We start from the raw sequence: 24,923 nt of genomic DNA, 5'->3' as shown, positions 1-24,923 counted from the left end.
GCCTCCGGTTTCGATAGAAGATGCCATTTGTTTTGTTTTGTTTTTATACAAATGGAAAGTAGTAGAAAAATGTGAGTGGAGAGTAAAAAATATTGGAAGGAGAAGAGTTTGCATGGAGAATTGGTGTGGGAAGTGAAAAATGTGAGTGCAGAGTAAAAAATATTAGAAGGAGAAGAGTTTGTATGGAGAATTGGTGTGGAAAGTGAATAATGTGAGTGGAGAGTAAAAAATATTGGGGATGGAGAAGAATTGTATGAAGATTTGGTGTGGAAAGTAAATAAAATGGTTAGGTATTTATAGGGAAAAAATACAGAATTTTTTGGTATTTTTTTAAAAAAATTTCAGAATTTTTTCGAATTTTTTTAGCCAAAAAAAGAGGACTGTCAGATTTCTAGAAAAAAACCATCGGAGCGTCCTTGTCGTGACACGTGGCATTTGCCCGTTGGGTTCTGTCAGGGCTGACGTCATCGCGCGGAAATCAAATTTTTTTTTACCGTTAGAGCGTGTAATTCACGCGCCAACGGTAAAAAAAATTTGAGTTGCCGTGCGCTGACGTCACAAAACTCGAGCTGAAGCCCAGGCGGAACTTGCCCTTGGGCCTGCCTGGGCTGGTGGGACCCAGCAGTTGCCCGAGCTGCTTCTTTCGCGCTGGAGCTCTGTTGGGCTCCCCTAGGGGGCCTTTCCCCCGATTTTGGGCTTGCGCTAGAGATGCTCTAAAGGCCCAAATAAAAAACCTATTGGCACTCAACCGGCTAGTAAAAATGAAAGGAAAGGAAACAGAGCAGGGTTTTAGCGGGTTTTAATCTTTTGACAACAAACGTCTTCCCTTCCCTCTGTCTCTGTGTTAAGTCTTAACAACTAGAACTCTTCAACAAGCCATCGGCCATGGGCGTTGCACAAGACTCCTCGGCCGACCCTCCAAAGAAAAACAAGCAAAAGTACTCTCTCTCTCTCTCTCTCTCTCTCTCTCTCTATATATATATATATCTTGTAAAAATTGTTATTTGTTGATTATCAATAACAGTTTCTGGCAAGCGTTTAGGGCTTTTGGTGTGATTCTAATTTTCGGTCTCTTACTTTTCAAAGTAGGTCTAATGATGGAAAGCAAATTCTTCATTCGGCCATTGATAAGGAATTCCTCGCCGCTCCTATCAAATCTGCCACGGACAAATTCGCACTTCTGCCGGAGTTTCTTAAGGTTTGAATATTGTCAGATGTTTATTTCTAAATATTGGTATTGTTGTTATTGCCATCGTTGCTATTGTTATTATTTGCATTCGGTAGTTTAAAAGAATTCATATACAGGTGAGAGGGCTGGTAAAGCAACATTTGGACTCGTTTAATTACTTTGTGAACACGGGAATCAAGAAAATTGTTCGTGCCAATGATCGGATTGTGTCTGGCGTCGATCCAAGTATTTATCTCAGGTTGAGTACTTTTTTTAATTGATTTTTAGTAGGAATAAAATTTTACTGGTTGTGTGATTGTGCTTGCTTAGTTGGTAATCTTATCTCTAATGTCATTGCTTGAACTTCAGTGATGAAATTTCATCAGGAAAATACATACAAATGAAACAATTAAAATGTATGTAAGCTGTTTCCAAGATCTTCTATTCAGTCTATCGACTTGTAAAGGAACATTCTAAAATAGAAGAAAAGCTACTGAAACCCCTAATCATTCAATTTCGTAAAAAACTAACATTCTAGCTTATTGGGAATGAGGAATCCCCAGACTTATTGGCAATTGGAGCACTATTAAAGTTGGAAGTCTATAAAGTCACGGGAAAGATGTGCACAAGGGAAACTTCCCTATCTGCGAAGTCTCCTAAAACCAAATCTGTTCCCATTCCCCACCAGTAACCAGAGAAAGGCAAGAAAGAGCTAAAACCCAGAGACATGTCTTTCCAGGCTTGTTTTAATTTCTGTTAAATTGTATCAGAAATCTGGAAAGTGAATATTACCCTATATAAAGGTTGTTTAAAGGGTTTGAACGTTTCAGGCAGTTTAATATATACTTGTCCTTTTTGTGAAGAACATTTCAGGCAGTTTAATATGCACTTTTCCTTTGGTGCAGGTTTAAAGATATTTCTATTGGTGAGCCCTCGCTTACAATGGATGGTGTCACTGAAAAGATTGCTCCCCATACATGCCGCTTATCTGATATGACGTAAGATCTGTTTGATAGACTTCTCATTTAATTTGTACTGGATTGCACTTTATTAATCACAGTGGTGCGATTTGTGATTTTGTCCTTTTGGTTTGTCCAATTTAATAAAAGTTACTTATTCGTTTCCCTGTTTTTATTCTCCTTTGGGTTCCATTTGGATGAAGTGATTTAAATCTAGGGATTTAGATGACATTATAAGGTTAAAATGTTTGTTTAGATTAGTGCAATCTATGTATGCTAAGATTTGAATAAGAATATGGATTCCAAATGACTACTTGCATATAATCATTTCAAATGTATTACATCTAGTTATTTCAAATACATTCAATCTTATGTTTTATAGTTAATTTTTTTTAATTTTATTACTGCACATTTAGCTTTCTTGTCCAAATCCTGTCTTTCAAATACCTACATCCAAACGGAGCCTTGGTTTTGCATCATATATACCTTGTGTAGCTGTGTTACATCCTGAATATTACTTAAAATGTATAATGAAATAGAAAAGAGGCTAAACTGTACTGAGGTCTTGAAATTTATTGTTGGCTTAAACAAAAATTATACCGTGAAATGTTAGGTGTGTTATGATTCTCTATATGGAGTTCCAAATTTGTGGGTTTTTTTGTGAATTTTATTCTTAAAGAATTTTTTTTATAAAAATTTATCTTGTTTGCGGTGATTTCTTATCCCTCTTTCTTTAATTGCAGATTAGTCGAAAGTTTATTTTTGCGTCTGACAATTTCTGAAGCCTTAATTGTTCTTGAAATTTTTTTTCTTTCTAGTGACAATGGTTGTTTTTTCTTTTTGTTTTTAAAAATTAGCGAAGGACATGATCCTTGCAACTTTAAAGCTTTTTTTTTCTGAGTTTAACTTTGAAGCTCATGACCTTATGTGATGGTTTTCCACAGCTATTTATCATATGTGTTTTCTTGGCCATAAATGTTGGTTGGGCTGCTACATTTACAGCTGGACTTTCTTTTCAGATAGATATACATGCACAGATGCTTTAGGATTGTTGCAGTGGACTCCGTCCCATGTTTGTGTGTTTTTTTAATGATAAATTTATTTATTTATACTTTAAAAAAGAGAAATTATGAACTTTTTGCGTTTGTTGGCTGGGCTTCTTTGGGCCTCTATTATTGATGAAGTCTTTCTTTGTTTGCTATGCGTTGGGCATTATTGTTTGTAGACTGCACTCCATGGTCTTGAAGAGTATTTAGTGTCATTCATGCATATTAATTAGTCAGTGGGTAATAATTGTCATTCAATCATAATAAGGACATGGGTAAATTACTCAAATGGTCCTCAAACTTATACTTGATTTACATTTTGGTCCCTCAATTAAATTATTCGTTCAAATGGTCCATCAACTATATATTATTCGCTCCATTGGTCCTACCGTTACATTCTGTCAATATTTCCGTTAAATATGAGGCAATTTGGTCATTATTTACCCTAAAATTAGGTTAAATCTAACAGAAAATTAGACGGTAGGACCACTGGAGCGAATAATATATAGTTGATGGACCATTTGAACGAATAATGTAAATCCGGTACAAGTTTGAGGACCATTTAAGTAAACCCTAACAGTTTAATATGGTATTGGAGTCCTTTTGAAATCTCCCCCAAGTTACTGGGTTCCTCCTGAATGCCAAAATATCCTTGCAAAATGGCTAATCAGATAACTTGGTTTTTATTTTTTGATTTCATTTTTTTCCAAAGAATTCCACCTGATTATTATATGAGAAAGGGGCCTCGGCTCCTTATTTGTCTGGTTGTTTATTTTTTTTTAAAACACAAGCCAGACGATGTCATTTGGGATGGGTACGAGTTTAAAACAAAAAGCTGGCATGGTGTAAGCTTTTGAAATTGAACAACATTATGGGAATATTCCTCTTGGTCAGTATGGGTCGTATCCTTTAAAACTTGCATTGTTTGAGTATATAGTATTTTATCGGTACCTTGTGGCAAACCTTTTTCTATTCTGTTTGCAATTTAGACAATTATTGTCTGAAATACAAATATCATGCCTATTTTTCACTTCCATGCACATAACTGAACCATATTGAATATGATTTCTGTAAATTATAGGTATTCTGCTCCAATAAAAGTCGATGTAGAGTACATTCAAGGAAGTCATGATCAAAAGACTAGAGTGGAGAAGGTATTTAGAAATTGTTTCTAGACAGATTTGTTTGAAAACATGTATTTGGATATAATATGAAGTTTTTTATTTTTTATCTTTTTTATTTTTTTGCAGAAAGGTGTCGTAATCGGAAGGATGCCTATTATGCTACGGAGTTGCTCCTGCACCCTATATGGGAAAACCGAATCTGAACTTGCCAAACTTGGTTTGTGCAGAACAAAATAAAACTCACTTTGTTTCTTGTCCCCCTTTTTCATCTCCATGCTTTGTTCTGCTCTATAATGAATGTGCATCTGTAGGTGAGTGCCCCCTCGACCCTGGAGGATACTTCATAATCAAGGGAAATGAGAAGGTAATATTCTCTCTGCCATAATCTGTTACTTTTCAATAAATGAGATGGTAACTGAACCATAATCTGTTACTTTTTTTTTATTTTTTATTTTTTATCCATTAAAAATAAAACAGTTGATGAAATAGCTGGGGCCCATGAATTTTCATTCCCTTCCATTTTTGAGCTATTTTGCCCGCACACACCCACACACACACACACACACACACACACATATATTATATGTATGTATATGTATATATTGTTACATTGAAAGGGATCAAACCCTTGACCTATCATAACTCTTATCCTTTTCCCCATCCTCTCTCACCACTTGAGGGTCTTATACATTTTGAGGAACAGTTCAATTTGCGTTTTTTTAGGCACCTTTGAGTTTGCTTTTGTTTTTCTTGTGTTGGCTGTTGCGCAGATCTAGCTGTTAGAATGCAGTGGGCTGCTGTCAGATTCTTTAGCTTTCATGTTTTGGTTTTTTCCTCTTTATGCAATTTATGTAGTTGATAAAGATACAAAATAATTTATTAATATAGTACAAACACAGTGAACAAACTGTTCACTGATATTACATAAAAGATCTCTGAACAATCTATCTGCTAGATAGAAACTTCACACAATGTTTGGTAGGATCTCAAGTTAACATTGCAAAATGTATAAACTAAATGGTATCTCATGGAAACAGCTGCCTGCCAATCCAGATGAATAAAAAGGTGTATCCCAAAATTCAAAGGATGCCTAGTGAATTTAATTCCACAAAATCCTTTTATTTCGTTCCATCCACACAACTCAAATTTAACAATCACCTTACTTTTGCACAAGAATTTTGTTTGTGCCCTCAAAAAGCATAAAGTACATAAATGTGTGATTCCAGAATCACCTGCTAGGTGCTTCTAGTAAAGTCACTCCCAGAAAAGCTCTTATTCCCACATCAGTACTCCCAAACAGGCCCTTAGCTTCTCTAAACAACTTGTTAATGCTTGAATACTATAGAGTGGGAGAGAAAAGGATGTTCTATACTTTCAGCCTCCTGTTGTCACATAAACCATAATACACCAATAGGGAGATGAACTAACATTAGTCCTTCTCCTTTGATTAATGTCAAAAGTATTTTTTCCGCCTTGAACATTCATCCAAACTAATACTTGTACCTTGGATGGCACTTTTAGTCTTCCAAATCTTGTGACAAGAAAAGGGGGAGAGAGAACTTATCTCTGAACCTACAAAATAAGTACTGTAAACAACCCCGAAGACTCTGAGTTCCAAGCTTCTTCTATCTGGACTAACAACTTGTAATGAAACCGTTTGACAACGAGCTGAGCCCCTCTATGCAGTCTGGCTAAACATGGCCAATTTTATTTATTTATTTAATTTCCTTCTTTCTTCATAGTTTTTTTTGTTTCAGCATATGATGACACTGCAATCCCTTCCAGGTGCTTTTAATGCAGGAACAGCTTTCAAAAAACAGGATTATCATTGATATGGACAAGAAGGGGAAGTGAGTTCTTCTTTCTTTGTTTTTCTTTACTATAGGTGTTCGCTGTCTACAGTCCAGGCTTTAGGATCTTTTATTTTCTGTTGTTTTATTAGATTTGGGTGCTGTCATGGGGTAGATAGAAGTAGTTTGGTTTCTTTTTATTTATTTATAAATAAAATAGAATAGAATTCTAGTTTGGTTTCGTTTTTGGTGAGGTATGTATCAAGATGATGGTGAACCTTTATTTCACCGTTTTGTCCCTTCTAGTTTGATTATTTTTACTAATTCTATTTTTTCATAAACCTTTCATTTTGTTTTAGTTTAAATGCATCTGTTACGAGCAGCTCAGAGAGAATAAAAAGCAAAACTATTATTCAGATGGAAAATCAGAAGATCTATTTGATGCTTAACCAATTTGTCAAAAAGGTTGTAATGCCACATTTCATTTCAAGAAATTTAAGATTTTGTTTCATGGTATCTTGTGACTGTCATATCTTACTGTAGTTTATTTTTCTTTTCAAAAACCTTTTCTATAGATTCCTATTATGGTGGTCATGAAGGCTATGGGAATGGAGAGTGATCAAGAAGTAGTACAGATGGTTGGAAGAGATCCTCGATATGCTGCCCTGCTAATGCCATCTATTGAGGTATTAATATGGTCATGGTCAAGTAATGTAAGCAAATGATTAGCTTCTTTGTCTAGAAATGGAATTGGCACAGTAAATGATGAATTTTTTACCCAACCTAACCCAGTTTTTTTTATTGATTTGGGTTGGCCCATTTAAATTGAGTTGTGTTGGCTCAGTTTTTTTAATGGGGAAAAAGGATAATAGAGCTCAAAACCCAACAAGCATCAGGATAATAGGAAAAAAATCAGCGTTCAATCCTAGAACAAAGATAACAGAAAAGTCTGAAAGGTTTATTGATAATAATACGATCAGTCTGATTACAACCACCAAAAGTTGTTTAAATACTCTTTCCAAACCCTAGCTCCAAATAAAATAAAATAAAAAATTACAAAAATACCAGAATTTTCTACAATATTAAAACTAAAAGACCTCAAAATGCTTAGAAAGCACATATGTCAGCCCAAAGCACTGAGTTTTATTCATCTCGTCGTTCCCAACTTAGATATTCCATCTCATAAATTGTAAATTTGTAACATTGTGTCTTCTTGTCTCTTAAAAAACTATTGCCTTTGCCCTGTGCACTCCCATTGTTGTGAACATTTTTTAATTTTTTTTAATTAGTTTACCTTTTTCAGTTGTTATTTGTACATTTTGGGCCTGCAAACACGTCCTTTTCTGTATTAGTCTCATCTTTTGAGTTTGTTTCTCTAATTTCAGGATTGTGCAAAGGAAGGTATACATAAGCAAGAGCAAGCTTTGGCCTACCTTGAAACAAAGGTGTTCCGTGTGGTACCCTTGTTTTGAATTGTGATGATTTCATTTTATTATCTGGAAACAGACTTCAGATGTTCAAGCATCAATTTTATTGTTTTGGGATACATTTCTTTCAATGGAGACCAAAACAGCTCTGAAATTGCATATGGCCTTGCAATTAATATGGGGGCTATTATTTCAATCTCTCTCTCTCTCTCTCTCTCTCTCTCTTTCTCTCTCTTCCTGTTTATTTCTTATTTATCAATCTACATTACATGGATTTGGGCATTGCTCTTGGATGTGAGTACATGCACAAGTGCCAAATACATCTTTGTTCATAAGGTCTTCACTCATTTGTAGTATTCCTATTAGTAAGCCATGATCTTACCAATTTCCTGTTGTATTGACATGGCCAGGCCAAGGTGAAGTAAAGGTCCATGTAGTGCAGATTTCATCTACTCATAGGAAGCTTATGCCCTTTCACTGTCAACCTAGATATTTGTGTGGTTGGGTGTGCCCTTCCTTGACCAATGTAGTGGTATATCTTTGTGGAAGGTTGATTGAAAACATCAGTGTGCCTTAGAGTGTGGTGCGCTAATGATTTTGGTACTTCTTGTTATTATGGGTACATGGCCCTCAAATACCTTACCATTTACTTTTTTGCTCCGCAAGGAATTTAGGCCTCTTAGAGCTCCTGGATAATGCTTAGAGTAAATGAAATTTAAAGAATTTTACTTAGAGTAATGGATGAGATAACAACTTTGTGGATTGTGGAAAGCCAATATAAGTAGGGGATTAAACACTCAAAAGAAAACTAACCTAGCCAAACATCTCCCTCCAAATTTAATTTTAGAATCATTCCCCACCACAAAGTTAGACCCCTGTGCGAAAAAAGGGAAACCTGAGAGATGAATTTCCAGAGGCAGCTAAGTGAACCTCGCTGGTGGAGTCCTACCCACTCAGACTGCACTCCGATATTTGAATAGCAGAACACCAAATGAGTCCTGCTCAAGAGGACATCTCCACCACCATTGATCTGTTCTGAATTGAAGTCTAAATATCTTACAATTGCATTTCTAAATTTCTATCTCTGTCTATTTGTGGAAATGAATTGTAACTATTTCTAGTATCTATTTCCTTTCTTTTCAAATGCTAGCTGTGACCTTTTGCCCAAAAAAAAAAAAAAAAAAAAACCTAAAATGGGAATCAGTTGCGTATTAAATTAGTAGTTTGCTGCTTCATGTTTCAGGTGAAGAGGTTCAGTTTTGCTGGTGCTTCATCTGAGAATGTTAGTTATTTCTTCTTTTTATTTGCTGAAATGTGTCACTGTTCTTTTGAATTTATCTTTTTTCTTGAAAATTTCTAATTTCTTATTTGTGGCTTCAATTGTTTCCATTAGGACGGTAGAGTAATGACTGTTCTTCAAGATGTGTTTCTTGCTAATGTTGAGGTAAGGTGTTCCTTCCCCCCTTCACCCCCACCCCCCCTCTCTCTCTCTCTCTCAATTTAAAACATCTTATAACATGCTTCATTTGTTTGATCATAACATTTTTTTGTGTCACTCTTGTTTTCGTAGGTGTGTCAGGACAATTTTCGTCCAAAATGCATATATGTTGCTGTCATGTTGAGAAGGATAATGGATGCAATTTTAAACAAGGATGCAATGGATGACAAGGTAGTTAATTCACTCCAAATTCTTTTCCATTCCTTATGATTAATAAATGAGATTTGATCATTCCAAACCAGATTTGATTTTATGTTGGCAATACCTTAAAATGAAAGCAAAGAAAATAATCTCTGAATTTTAGTTCATCCCGAACATTTTGAAGAAGCAACAAGACAATCGTGTTTGCTGAAATCCACACTGAAAAAGTTTATAGGAATGGCTTCTTTCTGGGTGGACAAACTGATTGTTTGAAACCCATGCTAAAGCATATGTTATTCATAATGTTGCAGCTTTATTCACTTGAGATCTTCATCCATGCTAAAGTTGGTTTATTAATAACAAAGAGCTCTCCATTCACTACCAGTTTATAATTGAGACACCATGGCATTTTTGAGGATTCCATGAAGGGTGTTAAATCACTTCCCTCTATATTACACATCCTATTTTCTATGGTAAAGATCAAGCTGCCAAATTTTTTTGTACCTTGATAATTCCTTTTGTAGGTGAGCTGGTAACCCTAGCTTCGCCATGGCAAGTTATGGGTTTTTTTTTTTGGAAAGGCCCAAAACTTGATATTGTCATGTGTCTGTGTTGTTTGTTATTGTTGAGTGTGGTTCTGTGTGTTCGCATTTCGTCAGGGCTAGGGTTGTGTTTTTGCTTCTGTTTATGCAGATATCAGATAAAAAAACGTGAGTTTTCCCCTTTTGATGTTAGGATTATGTTGGGAACAAGCGGATTGAGTTATCTGGCCAATTAATTTCTCTTTTGTTTGAGGTATGTGTGCTTTCATTGCTCTCCTATTCTAAACAGAATGGTTTTGAAAGTTTGTTGTTACTTGTTTCCATGTGGTTCTTCCCTCATTCTTTATTTTCTTAGGATCTGTTCAAGACAATGATTGCTGAAGTTAAGAAGGCTGTAGACAACATATTAACAAAGCCTAGCAGGTCTAGCCGTTTTGACTTTGCACAGGTATCTGCTGGGAATTATTAATATAGTCTGCAATCTTTCAATTGAGTATTCTTTACAATCCAGATAACAACCATTGATAATTACGCATCATGATGTTTTTACTAGGAAGAAGCAAGGATTAAAAAATCGATATTAGTAGATATTTCAGTAGTCCAGATTTGTGGAAATGGCAGGGAAAACTAAACAATGATGAACATCTATTTTGGAACATGAAAATTTTAGAGATAGGCTTAGGAAATGTTATACTAATCTATATTGCAAAAACTAGACGTGTAAATTTCTCATCTTTGTCTTTCTTTATTCTTTCGAAAATTACTTCATTAAAAGAGCCAAAGGTTCGAAGTGGCGTAAAAGATAGAATTACAATTGAAGGTAACCCTGAGAGGAAAGGAGACAAACTTGATAGGCCCAATATTAAGGATAAAATTTAAAACAACTAAGAGGTACTCTCTTAGGAAGAGCAGAAACAGCAAACTTCATTGAAGAAGAAACAACCAGCAATACAGGATGAAACAGCAGAGCAATAACCATTAACACCCAAGTACATTGAATTACAGAAGACACACAAGGGAGGAGCATATGATAGTCATTGATAAATTTGAGATTTGATGAGGCTAGGGGTTGCTTTCTTGGTCCTGAGGTGGGCAGAGAAGATACAATGAAACGCCCAACTTCATATTTATCTTCTTCAAACTTCTCAGATTAGATCAGCACCTAATCCAAGATTCAGCTGGATTTGCTGAAATTCTACTAAATATCCCTTAACATTTCTTGAAAATCTACTTATTTTGTCAGAAATTCTACAAAAAACAGTGAAATTCTACTGAAACACTATATTACTGAAATTTGTCTGAAACATTGGAGAAAAGTCTGGAAAGGTAGACCTTCTGCCCCTTTCGATCATTGACACTTGGGTTTTACTGGAAGATTGGTTGCCAATATTTGGTACCTTGGGGAGAAGAAGTAGATGAAATTTGAACAAAAAAGGCCTGGTCATTAAACGAGCACACAATTTCCCCATTGTTGTGTTATGTGTAGTAAGGGTGCTTTGGGAGGAACTTATCATCTCTTCTTCATTCTTATGTTTTATGCTGTTTAGGGAGTTCAAATTGAGGTGGGTTATACCAGAATCTTTTGTGGTTTTGCAATGTGAAAGGCTTAAGTTTTTGGGAGGAATGAAGATGGCATGGTTCTGTTAAATGCACTCTAATGGCTGTTTTCTGGGTTATTTGGACGGAGTAGAACAGAAGGTTGCTTCATGTTGCTAGGGGCTGGAGAAATAATACATGTGGGAGAGGGTTCATTTCTGGGTATCATGGTGGGCTGTGGAATCATTGGAATCATTATGTTTGCATGTAAGAAGAATGCGACATTCTTTCTTCGTTTTGCAATCTAGTGATCTGAACCATCTATATTCAAGGCTCTCTTTCAAGGATCATCCGTGCAAAAAATCAACCAAATCGGAAATCATTTAGTCATTTGATTGCGATCACTATCATTTCATTTTATGTAACGGAGATCTTGTTTTATCCTTAATGAGCATTGGACTTTGGAGTTAAAAATTTCTTTTGAATGAATATACATTTTAAAGAATTTTAATGTAAAATTTAAACCTCTCATTCTCTTTTGTTTATTTTATTTTTTCCTACTGCAGTGCATAATTAAAGATAGTATTACCCATGGCCTTGAAAGAACCCTATCTACCGGAAACTTCAATATCAAACGGTTCAAGATGGACAGTAAAGGAATGACACAGGTTTGCTTCCCATCATCTACATTCTTTGTAATGTGCTCTCTCCTATAAACCATGTTCTCTCTCTCTCTCTCTCTCTCTCTCTCTCTCTCTCTATATATATATATATATATATATTTACGCTGTATTTTTTATGGTGTTATCTCCTATAAACCATGTATTTTTATTGTAGACATATGTGCATATGTAGTATGTATCTTCTAGAATCTTTCAATAATGTTAGCATTTTTTGCCAGTAAAAAGGCAAATATTATTGCTGGGAAACAATAAAAATACAGAGAAAGTGGACAAGATGGCCACTTCAAAAAACGGAAGGTCGTGTTGTTAATTATCTCTTCATTGGTGTCCCCTCCCATAATGTGGGCAAATCTTCTTACCCTTTTTTGTGTGTGGTAATTAATGGATTTCTTGTACATACTGTTTTAGTAACTTCGTTCTGGAAAAAAAAAAGAAGACAAACTACATAAAAGCCCCAAAGTATAGGGTCATTTTCAAGTTCATACCCACCTTTAGGGACATTTATGAGTAAATACTCAAACCCCTGGAAAACCTACAAATTGCGCCTCCCCCCCCCCCCCCCCCGGTTACATAAACCGTTAATGAATCCTGTTAAATGCTGATGTGGCAATATGGGTCCAATTTTTTAATGACATGAACTTCCAAGTGTACAAATATATAATAAAAAATTAAAATCATATTAAAAATTAAAAATTCTCTCCTCCAAGCCCCCTACCCAGCGAACCCAGCTACTCCAGCCACCAAAACCACCACCCAAGCCACCCAAACGACCACCCAGCTCCTCCACTCACATCCCCAAATAACTTACCTAGGCCACCCATACCAGCTTTACAACCCATCTTGTTCCAGCCAAATCCCCTACTCCTGCAACTTTGAGCTTCGAGAACTTGGTCGCGTTTTGAAAATGGGTTATCGATTTTTTCAAGGGCGTGATTTTGGTTCCTCCATATTAGTCCAAATGGTTGGATCATTCAAGAAAAAAAAATAAAAATGGATGTTGCTGCATTTGTTTCACAATCTGGAGTCTAGCCACTTGCAGATCTGGGTATGGGGCTTGGTGGTGGGGATATGGGTGTGTTAGCATAATTGGACTTAACCAGATGTAAGAGAGAGAGAGAGACAAAGAGGGACGGAGGGAAAGGGGATGGGGCTGGGGCGGGGCTGTGTGGAGAAGAGGGGTGGCGCTGGGCTGAGAGATTTAGGGTCTATCAGGAGGTGCGATGGGCGATCAGGAGGGGCGCTGGGCTGATAGAAACTGCCTTCAACCTTAACTCAATATCTCAAGAACAACAATGATATTATTTCTTTCACAAAGAACAGGATATGATTTCTCAACTCACTCCTCAATACAGACTCTCTCAGTTAATAAAGAGTTAATCTAACCAACTCTCAACTAACTAATACAGACAAAAAGTGGAGTCATTTTCTCACTTGTGCAATCAGGACTCTTGTGGTGGGTGTCTTCATCGGAATTGGGCAGCAAGATCGATCGAGAGGGGGGCTGGGTGATGAGCGATTTGGCCGTTTAGGTTTTTTTATTTTTTATTTTTTAATTTTTCTAAATAACTGTAAAGAATTTATGATTTTTAAAAATGTTTATTATTAATTTGCCATATGGAGTCCACTTCATTGAAAAATAGGACTCATATTTGCCACATCAGTATTTAACAGATTCATTAACAGTTTATGTAACAGAGGGGGCAATTTGAAGATTTTCTGGGGGTTTGAGTATGTACTCGTAAATGTCCCTAAAGGTGAGTATGAACTTGAAAATGACCCTATGGTTAGGGAGGTTTTATGTAGTTTGTCCAAAAAAAAAATATCATTCCCTATCAAACAAAAGGCAACTGTATAATTTTTAGTGAGAGTGTAAGCTGTTGATTTTATTTGGGATGAAGTCTGATTTTTTGCTTTTGGCTGTGTTTGTTTGTTTAAGAGTTTTTGGGATATTTTCTTTAGTGTGATTCATCTTGATGTGTGTGAGCTTTGTTGATTGTAACTCGTTCAGCTTTGTTATAGGGCTGGAGGCTTTGTTCAGATGGAGTTCTTGACTTTTTTTCTTGTCATTATCTGAAAAAAAAAAAGATGGACATATTCTCGATCTTCTCTTGTGCTCCTTTTTCTATATATATTCGAAAACAAATACAAAATCAATTCTTGGTGCATGTTTAAAAAAATAAATAAATAAATTCCTGAGTCTGTGGTTCTTAGGCTCTCTCAGGTTTGATTCATAAAGTTCCCTCTTATGGCAGGTGTTAGCGAGGTTATCTTTTATAGGGTGTCTAGGCCATATGACCAGAATCAAGCCGCAATTTGAGAAGACACGGAAAGTAAGTGGACCTAGGGCTTTACAACCTAGCCAGGTAAGGGTGATGTCTTTGCAACGCTTTGAAAATGTGCCACCTTTTACATGATGGATATCTGAATATATATGTATCTTTGTACTTACGGTATTTTGCTTTTTCTTTATCGCTTTTGGTGAAGTGGGGCATGCTTTGCCCTTGTGATACTCCAGAAGGTGAACCTTGCGGACTGATAAAAAACTTGGCCCTGATGACTCATGTGACAACTGATGAAGAGGAGAGCCCGTTAATTTCTCTGGTATGCTCGTCATCACACATTTTTAATATACTCATGGAGGTGTAATTTTTGTTTTCACTTATTGTGCTGCATCATACAATAAGTGATGGCATATTTAATAATTGCAGTACCTTCTGCATTTGCATGTGTAATTGTTAAGTCTTATATGGTTGAAGAATTGCATTATATTTTACTATATTATAGCGGTAGGTTGTTTCGGGTTAAGGTTTCTTTTGCTGCTATTGGGAAGGAGAAAGGGTTTTTTTTTTTTTTTTTTTCCTTTTTATCTTTTCAAAATCCCAAGCTCTAAGAAACTAGTGTGCACAAGACACACCTTTTGGAGCGAGGCACATGCTTCATCAAAAAGTCCAAGTCTTCAGGCATTTTGGCTTTTCAAAGGGATGCAGGAGGCATTTCCCTTTCGCCTCATTCTGAGTTGGGCCTCAATTTGCCTTTGAAAACTCTGGGTAGTAGATGCTAAATAATAAAATTGAGTATAGTTCTCATTCCTACATTTTATGTATACATTAGATATTTGATTCTTGTTCGTTATAGGTTAGTATATTATCGTGCTAATGTTGGTTCTATAATTAGGTTGCAATTTCTTGGATACATATATTAATTTGTGGTACCAAAATGTTTTTATAGGATTAAATTTGTTTTGGGCCTCTATTATTTTAATATTTTTCAATGAAATCACTGCAATTAATAACGGTTGAAATAAAGATCAAATCAAGATTTCTATCATTTAAATTGACAGAATGTGCATGTCCGTGGGATGGTATTTGTATCTATCTGCATCTGTATTGTGTATGTCTGTCCTTGTTTGTTTAGTTCTGATGTAATCTTTGTTGGAGCAAAAGATCTCCACCTTTCTCGAGCAATGATTATACCCTGTAAGATGAACAAACCTCGAGGTGAGGGGACATTATGGTGTGGTGCTAGCCAAGGACCCCCTGATGGAAGGGTTGATAGTTTCTTAATTCGTATTGGGCCCCTTTAAACAATTCTGAATTCACAGTCCGTTTAACCCAGTTAAAGGTGTGAGGGCACTTTAGTCTTGTTCATTCGCGTTAGACACGTAGCAAGACGTGGTTAATTTTGGTCCCACAGACTTCTTGTGCACAACTATTTGTGTTTCTTTAAAAATTGATCAATAAATAGTTTCTTTTCAAAGCAATTAAAAAGTTTAATGTATATATGCAATGAAGCCACGTAAAAGGGTCATTAGTACAGTTTTAGAGTGTTTTTTTTTTCAACATGATGAATAATAACTTTGTATGCAGAACGTGCACATTCCATTAATTTAACTGAGGAAAATCCTGATTTATACTTAATTGCATCAGTTATTAATTACAGGGACTTCAATGGAAAAAAAAATCTACTGAGAAGTTGGAACTAAGTAGTAAATAGCCTAAAATTATAAGGACCAGAATTGTAGTTTCGGCAAAATAATCTTTGTTAGAAAATGAAAGTTTCTTATGTTTTGCTGTCAATTAAAAGATAGGATTTTATATGTTTTCCTGAAAACTGATTTAAGTAGGACCTGCAATTTGTTGACTTCCAAAAAATCAATTGGACTTGTAGATAATATCTAGCTTCAGCAGATATCCCCTATAGTTTGAAAAGATATTCAGAAACTGAACATTTATTGTTCCTGTATGTGCATTAGCTAATCCACTGGCCATATTAATTTTTAGTTTATTCCTTTTTTAGTGCGAAAGGCTTACACTTTGTGTTATTTAATTTCTTGTGCAATAGTGCTACTGTTTGGGTGTTGAAGGCTTGGAAGTACTATCAGGAGAGGAGCTTCACACACCATATTCTTTTCTAGTTTTGTTCAACGGAAACATCCTTGGAAAGCATAGGAAGCCACAGGTAATAACAATGTTCCATACAGATGTCTATGCATACGCACGCACATATAGTTCCATCACGGCTGTTCAGTTTGTTTGCCAGTCACAAAAATGACCAGGTGTGATGGGCTGTCCTGCCAGAAAAATTTGCAGATGATGTTTCTGTTATATGATTTATGTATTAGTGTCTTGGTGCTGTGTGTATTCCTCTTTGGTGATAGATACTTATTTCATTCAATCATTTTTGTTAAATCTTAGCATTTTGCTGCTGCAATGAGAAAGTTGCGCAGAGCTGGGAAAATTGGGGAGTTTGTAAGTGTTTTTGTCAATGAAAAACAGGTAAATTCTTAACTTCCAAATTACTTTTTTCTTCCTCTTCTAATTCCTTTTTATAGCTGCAAACTACTACATGTGATTCTTTTCCACTTACAAGGCATGCGCTTCGTGGGCAATGGCATCTTCAATCCCCTTTAATGAGCCTGTAGAGGCTATTATTAACTTGATGTAGGAAGGTTTTGAGACTACTCGACTCTGATGCAAGGAACCCAATTTGTAACTTCTAACCCCATTTCAAGCCTAAATGTACCAGGTTCCCAACTTTTCAATTATAATCGAGTAGAGTCAGATGATGACTTGATACTCCTCTAGTAAGATCCCTGTGCCTTACCTGAAGATAAAGCTTGTCCAATGCTGAAAAAAATAAAATCCTTTCAAACCACCGCTAAATTATTTTTTCTCTTGGACCTATACAATTCCAGCTCAGTTGTCACTCAAAACTTTTTTTTTCCTGTACAGCTGATTGAACAGCCTTATGGTCCTTGTCACTTTCTGCAATTAGAATTTGTGAAGCAAATTTGGGCAACATTAAGTCACCCTCCTGTCATCACTTTCCCCATTAGAATTTATGAAGCAAATCTGGAAATGCATATAATAACAATCTATAATGTTGTAGCAGTTTGAATAGAATTGTTATGTTGTTTGATCTCTCCACCTGTAATGATAGAAAGTAAAACGTTCTAAGTATAATTTATCATTGTAGTCTCCAATTCATGTTTCTGCTATTTTTTCCCTGGAACTAGTTTTTATGATTAAATACCTGACACAGTTAAGAATTTTATCAGCATTGTGTTTACATTGCTTCTGATGGTGGTCGAGTTTGTCGTCCGCTAGTTATTGCTGATAAGGGCATATCAAGGGTCAAAGAACATCATATGCTGGAGTTGAAGGTGAATATACTTTTTGCTGCTTCTCCTACCAAAATAATTGTTACTAAAGCTGATATCTTAATATCTTTTGCTTTTTAAGGCTGGAGTCCGCACATTTGATGATTTTTTAAGTGATGGGTTGATCGAGTATCTTGATGTTAATGAGGAGAACAATTCTTTGGTTTGTTCCTGTCTAAGCCTTACTTATGAAGTTTTTCATTTTGAGATGTACTTGATAGACATTTACTCAATATTCATAATTATCTTTTTATAGATTGCTCTATATGAAGAGGAGGCAACAACGGAAACAACACATATCGAAATAGAGCCTTTAACCCTCTTAGGTGTTATTGCTGGTCTAATTCCATATCCTCACCACAACCAGTCTCCTAGAAATACGTACCAGGTTTTCTTGTCTTACTCTGTGATAAATTTTATTTTTTTCAGGTTACCCAAATTTCTAACTATATGATTCTAATTGAGCCCTTTGGTCTTTATATAGTGTGCAATGGGAAAGCAAGCAATGGGAAATATTGCATATAACCAGGCAAGTGGTTTATTAGTACATGGCCCCTTTACCCCTTTGGCCAAAGAAAGAGGCCCTTCTTCCCACTCACTGTTTAAGCTCTTTTAGAAAAGATTTTTTGTTATGTTTCCATGGTGATCTTAACCCTTTTTTATGTTTGTTTTCCTCTTGCGCATTGAAAGTTACCAAAACTTGGTTATGTACTTTCATCGTAGAGCTCCTGTGTTCAGCCATATTTCTTGCCATTATTGATGCAAGTTACAACCATAATCGTGACTTCTTCTTTTTTTTTGCCTTTATTTTTTTGTAGCTCCATCGAATGGACTCATTGCTTTACCTTCTGGTGTATCCTCAACGGCCATTATTGACAACAAAGACCATTGAGTTGGTTAGTATACCCTATACTCTATTTGGGTTGCTGTTGCAACTGTAGTTGGTAAATTAATCACTTTTTCTTCAGGTGGGCTATGATAAACTTGGAGCTGGGCAGAATGCAACTGTTGCTGTGATGAGTTATAGTGGCTACGACATAGAAGACGCAATAGTCATGAACAAGGCATCTTTGGATCGTGGTTTTGGTCGTTGTATTCATATGAAAAGGTACCCAATTTCATTGGGGCGACTGCATATAACAATATCACAACTTTGCCGTACACTGTTGGTTGCTCAAGTGTTTAGATATTTATGGTTACTTACAGAAGATGTTTCTGAGTAGGTATTGCGCAGTGAATCAAAAATATGATAATAACACACAAGACAGAATACTGAGGCCCAATAGAGATGGTTTTGATTCTGGACCAATGCGGGTAATGCAAAGCCCTCTTCCCTCCCTTTCCTTAAATCCTTGTACCTCTACCTACATGGTGTGGTGGTGCAATTATCTTAACTTCTTATATTTGTTGTTTAACTGCAGTCTTTATATGTCTCTTCTCCAGTTCAGTTTGGTCAACATCTTTTATCGTTGTCTTGTTATAATATCGTTTGAATTGCATTTTTTATAGGTGCTGGATGATGATGGGCTTGCTGCACCTGGGGAAATTATTAGACGAAATGACATCTTAATAAATAAACAGGTCCCTATTGTCACAAGGGGGCAATTTAAATCAGCATTACATGATAGGTTGGCTACTTTGTTTGCCCCGTGTATTCAAACTAGGATTCTGATTGTATCATTTCCCTCATTTCCTTACACCCATTTTCATATGCAGCGAGTTTAAGTCTGTTCCACAAAGATATGATGGGCCTCAAGGGGAATCATGTGTGGTCGATAAAGTGGCTCTTTGTTCTGATAAACATAATAACTTATGTTTCAAATTCTTAATTCGTCATACTCGCAGACCAGAGGCAAGAGATTGTTTTGTCATCTAAGATACTTGTGCTTACCTTTTAGGATCCTCTAAAATATATTTTCATTTATGCAGGTTGGTGATAAGTTTAGTAGCAGACATGGACAGAAAGGTGTTTGTGGCACCATTGTCCAGCAGGAAGATTTCCCGTTTTCTGAGCGTGGCATTTGCCCTGATTTAATTATGAATCCTCATGGGTTTCCAAGGTAATTCCTTCTTTTAGAACTACTTATTGTAAATTTCATTGTTTTATCAATCATGTGCAAATTGAGTCAATATGTGGTTTGTGTGAATTGAGTGGAAAAGATCAAATGGAATTTTCTACTTATTCTTGAAATATATATATTTTTTTGGTCAATTACTCATTCTTGAAATATAGGTTATGTTATTAGAAAATATGATCATTTGAAACTGATGTTAAGGATGAGTTTTCAGTGGGTCAATTCATGTTCAGGATGTGCGTTTGTATCCTCACTATTCATTATTTTGAGTTTCATAAGCAATGTTGTTTCTGATTGATAATTCAGAAACTGCAAAGTCGTACCATTTATTTTGTTTTCTAATAGCTAATTTTTTTCAATTTCTACCGTTTCTTTTGTTTTTAAGATTTCAATCTAAAGTATTCCTTAATTCATAGCAGATTAGGTTTTCCATTTCAAGGGTACGGGTGGTTGGGCTTCCATTTCTCAAAAATGAGAAAAGAGATTAACGAATAAAAGGATTATGAGTATATAACAGGTCTAAAAAATAAAAATTCCAGGCCAGGTTGTTAAACACAAATCATTATGTAGGTCTTAGGTCTCATATCATTTGGGTCAGTTGATGGATTGTATTGCATTTCAGCACTCCTAGAAATACGTAAAACGGGACAATCTGAGGTTATACTATGTGGAATCCATGCTTAAGATTTTTCTAGAATTTCGTGTGGAAATCATTTGAAGTAGTTCTTTCTAAGTTTGAATGTTACATTCCTATCTTTTGTTTAGTGTTTATTGATCTTCTGGGTTTCTGACTATGTTCTGCTGTAGATATCATTGGAATCTTCCTATGTGTATATGATTCGTGTGTTTCTCTTTTCCGGTTTTCTGTCAGTCGAATGACTGTAGGCAAGATGATAGAGCTTCTTGGGGGTAAAGCAGGAGTGTCATGTGGCAGGTTTCACTATGGCAGTGCGTTTGGTGAACCAGGTGGTCATGCAGACAAGGTTGAAGCTATAAGGTGCTTAAATCATCTATTGTTTTGCATTATCTTCTATGTTTTTTTTCCAGATTTCTTTTCAGTAAATAATTTCTCTTTTGTGATAGTGAAACCCTTGTGAGGATGGGATTTAGCTACGATGGCAAGGACTTTATATACTCAGGTTGTGGCTTTGCTTCTGAAATTCATTGCATGGTCACATGAAAATTTTATTGCCTATTCACATGAAAATGTTTTAAAGTGTCTATTAGATCATTTTCTGAATAAATTGCAGTCTGATATGCTAGATGTTTTCTTGCAATGCTAAAAGATCCAAAGATTGGTTATTTGAATTTATAAGAGATTAAGTTGAATCCAGATGTTCCAGGCTTTATCTGATTCAAAAGATTTCATCTTTCTAGACCATCTTGGATATCGTAAGTTTAATTTGAATGGACGAACAACTTACCTCATAGTTGCATTTTGGTTCTTTATGAAGTATGCTCTCTCTCTCTCTCTCTCTCTCTCTCTCTCTCTTGTTTCAATCTGGCTACACAGCAAATGACAAAATTAGCCCTATTCATAAACGTAACTGATGAAACAACATTATCATCTTGGTTCCTCTAGTGCTATCATATCATAATTATAGTTTAGTTTGAATTTTCAAGAATTTTCAAATATTACGTATTTTACTAATCTTTGAACTATTTAATATCTAGATGCGTTTGTAGGTTGTACATCAATATGATTTTCTAAATTGAATTACATTAGCCTAAGATCATCAGCTCTCCTTCATTTTCAGTCATAGTTAATATTGATAATCTATAGATGTCCATTGTGGGAACCAACGCTTAATTATAAATAATGCATTAGTTTAAGCTGGGAAAAAGTTGTAGTTATAAATTATATATACCATTCTTAAGCTCCAAATTGCCAAATTTAGAAACTATTGTAAATATATAGATGGTACTGTGGTTGCTATATCTAAACTAAAGAACTGAAAAAGAGTGCTTTGTGATTTGTAAGACATGAGATTACTATTAGCCATAACTCTATGGTTGATCAAAATGATCATCACACCCAGCAAAAACCAGAAAATGATTAACACACCGATGCTATGACAGCTGCTATGCTCCAACGGTCACAAAGGCATATTCAACACAAGGACAAGCATATTCCTTGTTCTTATCTGCTGAGTCATCCTCAGGGGTCCTTGCCCTAGGGTTTTCTGTAGTCTCTTGTGTATATATCCACACCTTTTACCTCAATTGTAAATGTCAAGAGCCGCAGTCTTTCATTGTCTGCTACATTGATTGTAACCCATTATCAATATTAATAGAATTATAGACATTGCTTTTCTCAACACCTACAGACCTTTTTCCTTCTCAGTATGAATTCTATCATGGTATCATGAGCCATTAACACCACACAGTAACTTTTCTCTGCTGCCCTCTCTGATCTACTGCCATGGCAACCCCACCCTTCACTAACCCTTTTTCTGATTCTCATCCTCCCACTTCTGACCCTGCCCTCCACACCTACACTCCTCCCATCTCTAACCACCGTGTTTCCAGCCTTCTTCCTATTAAACTAACCCGTGACAACTATCTTTTGTGGAAAGAACTCTTCCTCCCTATTCTTCAGACCTCTAATTTGCTTGGCCTCATCAATGGTACTGACTCATGCCCAACCCAATAATAAGTGGTAGTCTTGTGGCTTAAGAAATTCTGAAAATTACTGGACATAGATGATGCAGTAGTTTTACTTATTGGCTTAAATCCTGTAATTCTCGAGCTCCAAAGGATATGCTATGAAGTATGATTATTTTTTGCATATTTGTTGTTTATCTAAAGAATTGTATGACTGACTGTAAATGTACTTTTCTGAAACGAATAGGATGGCCCTCATGAGTCATGATGTCAACTAGAAGCTTTATATTTAATATACTTAAAAAAGGAGTCATATCTTATGCTTCTAAAACCTAAAACAATTATGGTCTTCACTATGTTTAATTTGAATTAAAAGGAGCTCCTTAACAGTGTTCCATGTGCTGAGACAGATCTATATCATACGAAAGAAACTGTCTTAATGCATGTGTTTATCCTCCAGGTATCACAGGTTGCCCATTACAGGCATATATATTCATGGGACCAATTTACTATCAGAAGTTAAAACATATGGTGAGATTTCAATTTTCAATCATGGCTATTTTACACGCTTGCGAATCTTCAGTTCCTTCCAAAGTTATCACTACGATCGTTTTGATCTTCAATCATGGCTATTTTACGTGCTTCTTGGAAGACATTAGTTTCTTCACAATATTTACTCTTATCACATAAAACATGGCATATTTTATTTTAAGTGTATCAAACACTTTAATTATTGCGCAGTTTACATTTACGGATCATTAAAACTTCAACGTCATATTTATGATATCATATAAATACATGATGTTCAGGTCCTAGATAAAATGCATGCACGAGGAAGCGGTCCCCGAGTCAGTCTAACTAGACAACCTACTGAGGGAAAAGCCCGAAATGGAGGTTGTGATTTTATCTTTGATATATCAAATTAATTTCACGTTAAGCAGTTCTGTTTGTTCTAATGTTATTCATCTACCAGGACTACGAGTGGGAGAAATGGAGCGTGATTGTTTGATTGCTTATGGTGCTAGTATGTTGCTTTATGAACGCCTAATGATCTCTAGTGATCCTTTTGAAGTTCAGGTACTTACTGCTTGTGCTTCTTTAATAAATCTACCTTCCAGATATTTTCCGTTGCATGTCAAAAACGAAAAAGGGAGATTTCTTCTTCCTAGTAAGAGTTTCGGGCTGACTTATTTCTTCATGGTACGCCTCGCGTGCCTCTGCAACATGACATTCTTCTTATTATTATTTTTTTCTTCGGTGCAATTACTTAATTCAGACCTGTTAGGTTGTAATTTTGGTAGAAATCAGCACAAAGTGATATTGTGTCAAAATTACCAATAAACTTCAGTGACGGTGTGACACTTGAATGGTTGGATTTGATAGTTGTGGACCCACTATATTATTTTGGATCTTCCATAAAGCAAACCAATCCTATGAAAAACCATAACTTTTCTGAAAATTTTCAAAAGGTGGTATCTCAGACACGACATTGTATTGTAGCTTCTAATATTTGCTTTTGCCTCAGGTTTGCAGAGTGTGCGGTTTGTTGGGCTATTACAACCATAAGCTGAAAACTGGAATTTGTTCCTCGTGTAAAAATGGGGATAATATTTCCACCATGAAGCTTCCCTATGCTTGCAAGCTCTTGATTCAGGTAAAGCTTGGCAATTCAGTGAATCTTCTTTTGCTTATCCAAGCTGGCACATCCCCTGTTTGTGGAAGGTCTCTTAACATTCCCTGTAGTATAGTAAGACATAACATTCTGAGTTAGATACTGGGTTTGCAATTTAATTTGTCTAATTAACCGCTTAAAATTGTGATCCAAAAGAAAACCTGAAAATTTGCCTCTTTGTATGTTTCCTGATTTGCAAAAATGGCTCTTGATATAGTTTTAACTGCCTTGGAAAATTCCTTCTTCCAAGTTTTGTTTCTCTAGTTTTGACGGATTTCGTTATGTGAAAATTTACTTTTTTTGTCCGAAACCATATGCCTTATTTGTTCACAACATTTTTATGTGTCTAAAAAGAATGGTCAGCTATTTCTCTTGGTTTAATTTTATTAAAAGGGGTTGATGAGCAAGTTATCATGGTTAACTAGCATACCCTAAAGAATGTCGGTAATGGTTCTGCATGCCTGATGTTTAAGAATAGACATAACTTGAGTGAAATCTTTTTTTCTTCTTTTTGTTGTTTTTCCCTACATTTCACAGCTTCAATCTTAAGTAACCTTTCAACTGTTGAATGCTTGCTTCCAGGAACTTCAATCAATGAACATAGTTCCTCGGTTAAAACTAGCTGAGGCATGAAGTATGGCTTTTCTTGATAGCACCGAGTGAACAAACTGAAAGTGAGATTTGATCTTGCGGTTTTCCATACTACTGATTCTATTCTAAAGATTCATACCGAAAAATGAAAAAGGCTCCATTCTAAAGCCAGCTAGCCATCAGATGTGGAAACGCGCATAATGCGGTACAAGGATGGGCATGGTGAAGAGGGATGGCACAAGGTTTTCTCTGCCCCGCTTATACATCTTTCGTTGCTGCTTAGAGAGCCAGGAAGTATGTGCCGTATACTTTGTTCTTCTCAAATGGAAACAACTTGTATCTCTCAATGTATACATTTGTTTCTTCTAAATAATATATCATTTATTCTAGAAAGAGCTTTGGCACCTA

At 35.8% G+C, this 24,923-nt stretch overlaps 1 protein-coding gene across 2 annotated transcripts; it reads left to right on the top strand.

Annotated features, from left to right (window-relative positions):
- Nucleotides 757-24,923, top strand: LOC18787298 (DNA-directed RNA polymerase III subunit 2). Of its 2 annotated transcripts, none has more exons than XM_020557481.1 (38): nucleotides 757-938; nucleotides 1,090-1,198; nucleotides 1,306-1,427; nucleotides 2,074-2,166; nucleotides 4,255-4,327; nucleotides 4,424-4,514; nucleotides 4,609-4,661; nucleotides 6,083-6,147; nucleotides 6,447-6,552; nucleotides 6,663-6,773; nucleotides 7,473-7,532; nucleotides 8,758-8,796; nucleotides 8,908-8,958; nucleotides 9,085-9,183; nucleotides 9,889-9,948; nucleotides 10,051-10,143; nucleotides 11,798-11,899; nucleotides 14,167-14,277; nucleotides 14,399-14,515; nucleotides 16,256-16,372; nucleotides 16,609-16,689; nucleotides 17,472-17,576; nucleotides 17,656-17,736; nucleotides 17,830-17,961; nucleotides 18,058-18,102; nucleotides 18,392-18,469; nucleotides 18,542-18,681; nucleotides 18,797-18,887; nucleotides 19,083-19,201; nucleotides 19,290-19,425; nucleotides 19,503-19,633; nucleotides 20,520-20,645; nucleotides 20,732-20,787; nucleotides 22,713-22,783; nucleotides 23,062-23,146; nucleotides 23,226-23,329; nucleotides 23,778-23,906; nucleotides 24,507-24,923. In XM_020557481.1, the coding sequence occupies exons 1-38, from the start codon at nucleotides 886-888 to the stop codon at nucleotides 24,555-24,557; spliced, it is 3,486 nt and encodes a 1,161-aa protein (XP_020413070.1). In that variant the 5' UTR covers nucleotides 757-885; the 3' UTR covers nucleotides 24,558-24,923. The 2 variants fall into 2 exon arrangements, with proteins under 2 accessions (XP_020413070.1, XP_020413069.1); XM_020557480.1 differs by having other exon boundaries at nucleotides 764-938; nucleotides 1,087-1,198.

The sequence above is a fragment of the Prunus persica genome, chromosome G2, assembly GCF_000346465.2.
Source record: "Prunus persica cultivar Lovell chromosome G2, Prunus_persica_NCBIv2, whole genome shotgun sequence".
Taxonomy (NCBI): Eukaryota; Viridiplantae; Streptophyta; class Magnoliopsida; order Rosales; family Rosaceae; genus Prunus; species Prunus persica.
This window is presented reverse-complemented; position numbering and strand designations above follow the sequence as displayed.